This window comes from Ascaphus truei, chromosome 6, assembly GCF_040206685.1.
Source record: "Ascaphus truei isolate aAscTru1 chromosome 6, aAscTru1.hap1, whole genome shotgun sequence".
Taxonomy (NCBI): Eukaryota; Metazoa; Chordata; class Amphibia; order Anura; family Ascaphidae; genus Ascaphus; species Ascaphus truei.
The window spans coordinates 133,041,531-133,052,100 of NC_134488.1; the positions used below are offsets into that span (position 1 = coordinate 133,041,531).

The following is a 10,570-nucleotide window of genomic DNA, read 5'->3' on the forward strand; positions in this document are numbered from 1 at the left end:
CCTGCTGGCAGTGAATGGGTTACACTGGTGTGTTTGGGTTAGGCGGTGCCTGGGCTGGGATAGCAGAATGAGAACTAACTGGGGGGGGGCACGAGTGCCGAGTTAAGGGTCGGGAAGCACCAGCAACCGAAACCACCAACCAAAAACTGCCCTCCCCCACCCTTTCACTACCTGAGATATAAAAGTATATCATTCTGACCGAGAAGGGGATTCTGGCCCCAAACAGCCATCCACTGCCGAGCATTACAACAAAAAAGGGGAAAAGGTAAATGAATGGTACAAAAGTAACTACTAATGTGTTGCAGTAAAGAGTTGGGTTGAGTATTTACGTTTGATCTTTTCCCCCCTCCAAGAGGCACCATGTCTAAAGGCCCAGCAGTTGGCATTGACCTTGGCACCACATACTCCTGTGTGGGCGTCTTCCAGCATGGGAAGGTGGAGATTATTGCCAATGACCAGGGGAACCGCACCACCCCCAGCTATGTGGCCTTCACTGACACCGAGAGACTCATTGGAGATGCAGCCAAGAACCAAGTGGCTATGAACCCAACCAACACAGTGTTTGGTGAGTATGGGACCCACAGGATCTCATCTGGCGTGTGCAGAGAATGGGCAGCTCCATTCCACACAAGATTTCAATCCAGTGCTTGATTTCTTATTCGCTTATTTATGCACTTCTGGTAATTACTTAAAATTAATGAAAGGGAGACAATAATGAATGCTTTCACTACATTGCTGCTCTAATATACAGTGCCTTGCCTAGAAGTTGTGTTACTCTATGAAACCCCTGGGCACCTTCATCCCATGATACGCTATCTCATGATATCTTCCGAACGCAGATGCAAAGCGACTGATTGGTCGACGCTTTGATGATCTGGTGGTACAGTCAGACATGAAGCACTGGCCTTTTACTGTCATTAATGATGGGGGACGCCCAAAGGTTCAGGTTGAGTACAAGGGAGAGACAAAGTCTTTCTACCCAGAGGAGGTATCGTCCATGGTCCTTACAAAGATGAAGGAGATATCCGAAGCCTACCTGGGAAAGGTGAGATGGGGCACAGGGGAGTAGAGGCTGCGACGGGGAAGAGGGATTCTCAGAGGGGACATGAACATGAGCTTATCTAAGTGAAAATGGCAACAAATAGAATTTATTATATGGATGATACATGACAATAATTTCTGAGATGGGAAAAGCTTAACTCAGAATGGTAACGGGCTGTTTCTAAATGTTTCTGTAAGCTGAGGACTTCATTGTTTGACAATGAAGCCCCCCTTAAATTCAACTGAGACAGCTCTTTTCCACACCCTGTGGTGTCCCCATCGCTCGTATGGTCTGTGATCGACAATAAAGTGAAGCCCAACAATGCAATGTTTGGGAAGCACTGGAGTTGTGGATGCTACGTATAATGTGCTCCTCTCACATTATTCCACTGTTTTAATATGTCATTTCTCCCCATTATACCAGACCATCAACAACGCAGTTGTCACGGTTCCGGCATACTTCAATGACTCCCAACGGCAGGCGACCAAAGATGCTGGAACCATCTCTGGACTCAATGTGCTGCGCATCATCAATGAGCCAACTGCAGCTGCCATAGCCTATGGGCTGGACAAGAAGGTAACATCCAGAGGGCCAAAGAGAAAGAGGGAGGAGTGGTAGAGTTAGAGTAAAAGTACAGGCACAGTTATACATATAGCAGGGAGCTTTACGACAAACATACAAAGGTGTGAGTTCTGGATGGTTTTCAGGATATACCTGCTTCAGTACAGGTGGCTCAATCGAAGACTGAACCATTGATTGAGCCACCTGTGCTTAAGCAGAGATATCCTGAGTACGTTACCTGTTGGTGGCCCTTGAGGACTGGAGTTGTCCACCCCTGGCATATAGTAATGATTCTGGGTGATCCCTGCCTGTAGTGGAAGCATTGTATGCTGTGTGATTATGGGGTACGCAGGTTTGGGGACCTGTCTGAGACGTGAATGTGCTTTATCATGGATATACTGAAGGAACAGTATGGAGGGGAGTGCTGATTCCCAATATGTATAAAGCTAATCTGTTGTCCCTCTCTTTTTACCACTATCACATACTGTAGGTGGGGTGTGAGAGAAATGTTCTGATTTTTGACCTGGGAGGAGGCACCTTTGACGTGTCCATCCTTACCATCGAGGACGGTATTTTTGAGGTAAAGTCCACGGCTGGTGACACCCACCTGGGTGGAGAGGACTTTGACAACCGCATGGTCAACCACTTTGTGGGGGAGTTCAAGCGCAAGCACAAGAAAGACATCACGGAGAACAAGCGTGCTATACGGCGACTACGCACCGCCTGTGAACGTGCCAAGCGTACCCTGTCCTCCAGCACCCAGGCCAGCATTGAAATTGACTCCCTCTATGAGGGCATTGACTTCTACACCTCGCTCACCCGCGCTCGCTTCGAGGAGCTCAACGCAGACCTTTTCCGTGGGACTCTGGAGCCTGTGGAGAAATCCCTACGGGATGCCAAGATGGACAAGGCCCAGGTCCACGATATTGTTCTAGTCGGAGGGTCCACACGCATTCCCAAGATCCAGAAGCTCCTCCAGGACTTCTTCAATGGGAGAGAACTGAACAAGAGCATCAACCCAGACGAGGCTGTGGCTTATGGGGCAGGTACATGAGTGTATAAAAGAATAACATAGACGTATAAGGAATAAGACTTGACAGGGAGCAGAGTGTACAATACCAAGATCTCAACCGTGCATGGTAGGAAGAACAGGGAAGGGATCTGTAGTGGTATGGAGAAGGAATAAGATGGGATACCGTTTGCAATGTACAGGAATTAAGTCAGGTTAGGGTTTGGGTAGATAAGGTATTACTGAATGTGTCGTTGTTCATTTTGTAATGCCCACTATACTCATGTTCGTAGAGATAAAATATGAATAGTCCTTTTAATGCCTTCTGTATTATAGAGTCAGCTCATCCCACACAATAATATTTATTTTCAGCTGTCCAGGCTGCAATCCTGTCTGGAGATAAATCTGAGAATGTGCAGGACCTACTGCTGCTGGATGTCACCCCACTGTCTCTCGGCATAGAGACGGCTGGAGGAGTCATGACCGTGCTCATTAAACGCAACACCACAATCCCCACAAAGCAGACCCAGACCTTTACCACCTACTCTGACAATCAGCCGGGGGTCCTCATACAGGTACCGAGGGATCAAACAATGGGGCAGCAATTGTGCTAATTATAGAAGAAAAACCAAACCAATGCATAAAGTCTGTTACAATGTTACCATCAAGGCCGGTCACTGTGCGGTGATGTTAGGGTGGGTTGTGACCCCCTCGGTAAAGTGAGGCACTGGAGCAGTTGAGATATCTTCTCAGAAAGATAACAAAGCAACTGAAAATGTTTCTATTAATTTAATTTAAGACTGGCCACCGCCCATATTAATTTCATTTGAGAATGACCACCACTCTTATTAATTTCATTTGAGAATGACCACCACCCTCTTGACACAGATCCTAAGTAATTATTTTAAGCGCACAGTAGCATATTATTATACGTTGTTAATGAAATACAAGGAAAAGCTGTTGCTTTGCAATAAACCCTTTCATTTCCAGGGTGGCCCAATTGAAAGGGGGTTAACTACAAAGCAGCCTCGAATTCATCGGCAGATGGTCAAATTGTGTTTCATCTGGCGAATAATTCTGCAGCAGGCTGAAGATTGTTTTTTTACTCCCTACATCCATTTGTTATGTCTGGTTCCTCTCCCCAATGTGACATGGATTTTTTTGCAGGTGTTCGAGGGTGAGAGAGCAATGACCAAGGACAACAATCTGCTGGGGAAGTTTGAGCTGACAGGCATCCCTCCTGCTCCCCGCGGTGTCCCCCAAATCGAAGTGACCTTTGACATTGATGCCAATGGAATCATGAATGTATCAGCTGTGGATAAGAGCACCGGGAAAGAGAATAAGATCACTATCACCAATGACAAGGGTGAGTGAGGAGGAGGAAGAATCATAAAGAGAGGTGTTGGGTGGATAGTGATTGTGGCAAATGATAGCTGATGGGTATGACTCGTATTGGGGGTAGGGAAATCCAGAGACAGCTGTTAGAAATGCAGCTAGCTTGAAAATGCTCCTAGAGGTACAGAGATCCAGAGATGGCTCCACGAGATTCAGAGAGCCAGAGTAGGCTGCAGGAGATGCAGAGAGCCAGAGACAGTTCCGCAAGATGCAGAGAGCCAGAGACAGTTCCACAAGATGCAGAGAGCCAGAGACAGTTCCGCAAGATGCAGAGAGCCAGAGACAGTTCTGCAAGATACAGAGAGCCAGAGACGTTCCAAGAGATGCATAGAGCCAGAGACTGTGCCACAGCATGCAGAGAGCCAGAGACTGTGCCACAGGATGCAGAGAGCCAGAGACGTTCCAAGAGATGCAGAGAGCCAGAGACTGTGCCACAGCATGCAGAGAGCCAGAGACTGTGCCACAGCATGCAGAGAGCCAGAGACTGTGCCACAGGATGCAGAGAGCCAGAGACGTTCCAAGAGATGCAGAGAGCCAGAGACTGTGCCACAGGATGCAAAGAGCCAGAGACTGTGCCACAGGATGCAGAGAGCCAGAGACGTTCCAAGACATGCAGAGAGCCAGGGACCGATCCACAAGATGCAGAGAGCCAGTGACTGTGCCACAGGATGCAGAGAGCCAGAGACGATTACAAGACATGCAGAGAGACAGAAATGGTTCCAAGGGATATAGAGAGCCAGAGACAGTTCCAAGAGATGCCGAGAGCCAGGGACCGCTCCACAAGATGCAGAAAGCCAGAGACAGCTCCACAAGATGCAGAGAGACAGAGACGGTTCCAAGAGATGCAGAGAGCCAGAAATGGTTCCATAAGATGCAGAGAGCCAGAGACTGTGCCACAGGATGCAGAGAGCCAGAGACTGTGCCACAGGATGCAGAGAGCCAGAGACTGTGCCACAGGATGCAGAGAGCCAGAGACGTTCCAAGACTTGCAGAGAGCCAGAAATGGTTCCACAAGATGCAGAGAGCCAGAGACGGTTCCAAGACATGCAGAGAGCCAGAGACGGTTCCAAGACATGCAGAGAGCCAGGGACCGATCCACAAGATGCAGAGAGCCAGAGACTGAGCCACAGGATGCAGACAGCCAGAGACGATTACAAGACATGCAGAGAGACAGAAATGGTTCCAAGAGATACAGAGAGCCAGAGACGGTTCCAAGAGATGCCGAGAGCCAGGGACCGCTCCACAAGATGCAGAAAGCCAGAGACAGCTCCACAAGATGCAGAGAGACAGAGACGGTTCCAAGAGATGCAGAGAGCCAGAGACGGCTCCGAGATATGCAAAGGACCTGTGCTGATAAAATGGAACAATGCCGTTCAGAAAGGGGGAAGAGTGGGGGAAAGGGAATTGGGTAGGCTGATACTGTGATTATTCACACTAATTTATTTAATAGCAAAAGTGGCGATTTTTGGACTATCATACAGTATGGAAACTCCTAGAGAAGTCAATCAGCATTTCTATGTGACAGTGCCCTGATTGGCCCATTCATACAGTAGCTAAATGAATAACTCCCTAAAACTCCCATCCACATGGTTTGCCACCCTCACACATTGTACAGTACGGTAAAACATAAACCCGGGACGCTCCCAGCACTCACCAAATGTATATCAAAAAGAGAAATACACGAATACGAAATAGATTTTAACTAGTATCAATAAAGTGAATGAATCAATACAACGTGCGTATGTGCACAATATAAACACCGAAATACAGGCGTGAGCAGGAGTAGCAAAAACAGTGAAAACACGTCAAATAGAGATAAAGCAACACAGATTCAATGCAAAGATACAAAGGAACAAACCAATATATCATGCTAAAGGAGAAACAATGGTAAATGGACCACAAAAATAATATTCCTATATATCAAATAATGCAGCAATGGATACTTATACTATCCATAGGTGATAGTCACCCGTTAGGTCCAAACGTAGAAAGTATCCAAGCGGCTGTACAACTGTAAAATAAAGGGGAATAAAAGGGGAAGAGAGAAAACAAGGGGAGCAACGTTTCGGGGCAGAATAACTCCCTTCTACGGGCCCGTTCCCACGTGTGAGGCCACACGTGGTACTTCCCTTACTAAACTCTCTGAAGTCGTCAATATTCAAAAGGCAGCAGTAGAGTGGCTGGGTGGACCATCTACTGCTGCTTTTTTAACATTGGGGAGAGTTTAGTAAGGGAAGTACCACGTGTGGCCTCACACGTGAGAACAGGTCTGGGGTTATTCTACTCGAAACGTTGCAAACATTTCTATTTGATGTGTTTTCAATGTTTATGCTACCCCTGCTCATCTCTGCGTTTCTGTTTTGATATTGTGCATACATACATGTTACACAGTTACATAGTTACACAGTTATATACTGGTATATACTGGTTGAAAAAATACGTACGTCCATCAAGTTCAACCTATGCTAAATTTTGACGACAGATACTTTATTCTATATCCGTACTTATAGTATATTGATCCAGAGGAAGGCAAACAAAGAACCCCAGTGAAATATCATGTAATGTTATCTCATAAAGGGAAAAATGCATTCCTTCCTGACTCCAAGAATTGGCAATCAGATTTCTCCCTGGATCAACATCCTTCCCATGTATACTTATTTATTGTATCCCCTCTTAGACGCCTCCTTTCTAATGTAAATAAATCTAATTTAGCCTGTCTCTCCTAATTGAAATGCATTTATTATTGGCAATCAAATTACTCCTTCCCATGTATACTTATTTTGTATATCCCTGTATACCTTTCCTTTCTAAAAAGATGTCCAACCTTTTTTTGAAGATATCTATTGTATCTGCCATCACAGTCTCCATGGGTAATGAATTCCACACTGTAACTGCCCTTACTGTAAAGAACCCTTTCCTTTCTTGTTGGTGAAATCTCCTTTCCTCCAACCTTAAGGGATGCCCGAGGTCCTTTGTACTTCCCTTGGGATGAATAGCTCATTTGAAAGCTCCTTGTACTGTCCCTGTTGCATTGATTGAGTCACTTTATTGATACTGGTAGAAATCTATTTTGACGTATTCTTGTATTTCTCTTTTTGATATACATTTTTTACTGCTGGCTGGGAACGTCCCTTATTTTTGTTTAAGGGAAAGAGGGTTCCCTTTATTGCTCCCGTTGCACCATTTCCCACATACAGTACACTCTTATTGATGTATTTGGAGTGCTGTTTGATGTCTACCATTTTTTTACCATACAGTTATTCATCTCTTCCTCATTAACTCCTTTTCAGGACGCCTGAGCAAAGAAGAGATCGAGCGCATGGTACAGGAGGCCGACAGGTACAAATCTGAGGACGACGTCCAGAGGGAGAAGGTCACGGCCAAGAACTCGCTGGAGTCTCTGGCCTTCAACATGAAGAGCACAGCCGAGGACGAAAAGCTGAAGGACAAGATCAGCCCTGAGGACAAGCAGAAGATCCTGGACAAGTGCAACGAAATAATCTCCTGGCTGGACAGAAACCAGGTGAGGCACCAGCGGTCGCGCCCTCTTCAGTACAAAGAAATTATTTGCAAGCCCTTCTGTCAGTGAGCGGTTAAATGGAAGAGGAGGGGGATGGTGCATTAACCCTTTAAATGCTTGTTCAGACTAGCAACATAAGGAAGAAGCCCATTAACTCCTACTGTCCCACAAACATGTCTTTTCTGTCATTGAGTGGATTAAGCCAACTTTGGCACTGAAGGGTTTAAAGGTCAGACAGGGCCATGCTGTTAGCTTGCTGAAGGTGACCTTGGTCTCCATTACATATAGTTAATACGCCTCTTTCTTCTTCCTTCCTCCCCTTTGTCTCCTCCCATCCATATTTTTTTCCATACAATCGCTCTGTTCCTTTTGTCATTTCCAATCTTTCTTCGCTCCTGTCCTCCTGTCTCCCGTTGTCTCCTCCCTCTCCATCCCGTCCCACCAGATGGCAGAGAAGGAGGAGTATGAGCACCAGCAGAAGGAGCTGCAGAACCTGTGTAACCCCATCATCACCAAGCTGTACCAGGGTGCTGGAGGGGCCGGCATGCCCGGGGGGATGCCTGGGGGGTTCCCCGGGGCAGGGGGCAGCACAGCTGGTGGCTCTTCTGGACCCACCATTGAAGAAGTGGACTAATGTGTCCCATAGAAAGCAGGCTGCACAGCATATAACACCTCCCTTCCTATCTAATCACCTAGGGATGGTGCAGGAGTTGGGTTACCACTAACCATCAATGGGAAAAGTATCACCCAATTCCTGCTCTGTACTGTTAGCTTCATACACACATGAGGCTATAAAATAAACTCCCCATGCCCCTGCTCTGTGTCCCCCAGAACCATTCACTTAATAAGAAGTGCCAAAGCCCAGTGTGTGCCCGGCCAAGTGACACTCAACACCTTTTGCTGTGTATTAGGATAACATACTTGCGCTACCTCTGTACTCTGCTCAGGAGCTTCCAGCACTTGTCTCTCTGTATGTGAGAATTATAGCAGCGCTACATGTCTTTTTTTTAACCTAGGTTTGAAGCAGGGGGTCTCCTGAGCTGAACAGCGTTGAGTTCAGCTCCGGGGACCCCCCCCTTCCCGAGATACTTACCTCAACAAGTGTGGCCAGTATCTCTGCTCTGTTTAAATGTCCTATGTCAATAGGAAGTTGCAAGGGATTATGGGACAGCTTTCTATTGGCCCACAGGAAGTGAGGCATTTAAGCCGTCATTATGTCAGCCCCATTTAGCCCAGCCGCAGCTGCTACCAGCACCCGCTTCCGACGTAAATATCTCGGGAAGCTGGGGGTCCCCAGAGCTGAAATGAACGTGTTTCATTTCATAAGACCACCTGATTCAAACCTGTTGCTTTTTTAAGTCTAACCAGGAATGCTGCTTTATGCACCTGAGATCCCTGTGGGACCTATTCTGTGACTCCTGAAGCTGTGATCGGAATGAGATGTCTGGGCTCCCTGTTCAGGCTGCACTGTGCCCTGTAATTCCATCTGCACTGTGTGTGGGGCTCAGGTTCTCCGGTTCTCCGGTTCTCCGCTGCTTCGAGCTTCAGAGGTTTCTTGTTGGGAGTAGACACTTGGCAGAGTTGTTACTCGACTTGCAGTGTATTTACAAGCTGGTTATTTAGATATTCCCTGTGTTCAGTTCAGTACTTTGCAGCCACTGGGTGGCGTGCGTGGGGAAGAGGTGCCTGGAGGGGTTCCATGTGTGCACTGATCTACAACACCTTTCTCAGCTCAGCTGATATGTGCAGGATGTGTATGATCCTGTTCCCCGTCCAGTGTGCACGCAGCCCATGTACCTTACTTTCACGTGCAACCCCCGTGGGGAGATGCGACTCTTATAGCAGCACACAGGCAGCATGTACAGTACACTATGAGACCCAGAGCAAGGAGCCCGAGCACCTCGTTGTCACAGTACCCAGCCGATAGTGACAAAGGTGCGAGCACAGGGAGCCCAAACCATCTAATGCAGGGGTGGCCAACTCCAGTCCTCAAGGGCCACCAACAGGTCAGGTTTTAAGGATATCCCTGCTTCACCTGACCTGTTGGTGGCCCTTGAGGACTGAGTTGGCCACTCCTAATACAATGCGTCTTCCATGTTTAAAGGTGTCTTCCAGGTTAACGACGGAAATAAAGAAATGAGGTTGCCGTCCCATGACAGGCTCTCCTGCGTTGATATACGAACCCCAAAGTGCCATACATATAACCCTTCAGTGTGATCCCAAATAGTACTCCGCAAACCCCCACTGCTGAAACACACGGCATGGCTATCTCATGCATTGCAGGCTCCAGTAGATAAGGAGTTAACCTCTTTCTTGCCAGAGGGGACCCAGAGGGGAACCTTTGTTTTGCTTTACATGCAGGTAGAACACTTGTGTGTTTTTGTATGAGGCTTCTATCAGCAGATGTGCAGCCCGCGTGCCAATATAACCATCTTGTAGTAATAAAAACACGTCTATACAAACCTGCCGCTGGCTGCTACAGTCTCTTTGCGTGTAGAAGTGGGGAAAGCAGGTTGAGTTCCCAGAAGTTGGAACAGTTATAATGTTGTGACATTACCTTCACTTATTAGAATGGAGCTGGACTCTTTCCCAGAAGGGGAAAGGCAGCATCACAGCACATTGTTATTACCCATTTCAGTAAACAGAGCTCTCTGTATCTCTCTCTGGGGTTTCTTTAGATATCATTATAGCGATGGACACGAGAGTGCCACAGCTCCTCCGGTACACTGTGATCATGTAACTACTCCTCAGATCACGTGACCGGATGAAGGCATGTCCTCTTCGGTTCTTCTCTTCCTGCTCTAGCCAGATCCATAGGAGCGCAGAACCTGATCGCACCTAGAAAAATGAACTGAAAACCAATCATGTAGCCACTACATGATGGGGCCCTGGAGAACCATGTCTCATGTCACAGCCACTACATGATGGGGCCCTGGAGAACCATGACTCATGTCACAGCCACTACATGATGGGGCCCTGGAGAACCATGTCTCATGTCACAGCCACTACATGATGGGGCCCTGGAGAACCATGTCTCATGTCA

At 47.2% G+C, this 10,570-nt stretch overlaps 1 protein-coding gene across 1 annotated transcript in view; it reads left to right on the forward strand.

Annotated features, from left to right (window-relative positions):
* The window catches only part of LOC142497932 (heat shock cognate 71 kDa protein-like), a 23,282-nt gene extending 13,289 nt beyond the window's left edge, over positions 1 to 9,993 (forward strand). Inside the window, exons 2-9 of the mRNA XM_075606396.1 lie at positions 356 to 565; positions 840 to 1,045; positions 1,466 to 1,618; positions 2,094 to 2,649; positions 2,985 to 3,187; positions 3,780 to 3,978; positions 7,298 to 7,530; positions 7,973 to 9,993. Of these exons, the coding sequence (XP_075462511.1) occupies positions 361 to 565; positions 840 to 1,045; positions 1,466 to 1,618; positions 2,094 to 2,649; positions 2,985 to 3,187; positions 3,780 to 3,978; positions 7,298 to 7,530; positions 7,973 to 8,161 (1,944 nt within the window). The 5' untranslated portion in view covers positions 356 to 360 and the 3' untranslated portion in view covers positions 8,162 to 9,993. The remainder of the gene's footprint in view (positions 1 to 355; positions 566 to 839; positions 1,046 to 1,465; positions 1,619 to 2,093; positions 2,650 to 2,984; positions 3,188 to 3,779; positions 3,979 to 7,297; positions 7,531 to 7,972) is intronic.
* Positions 9,994 to 10,570: the final 577 nt, after the last annotated feature.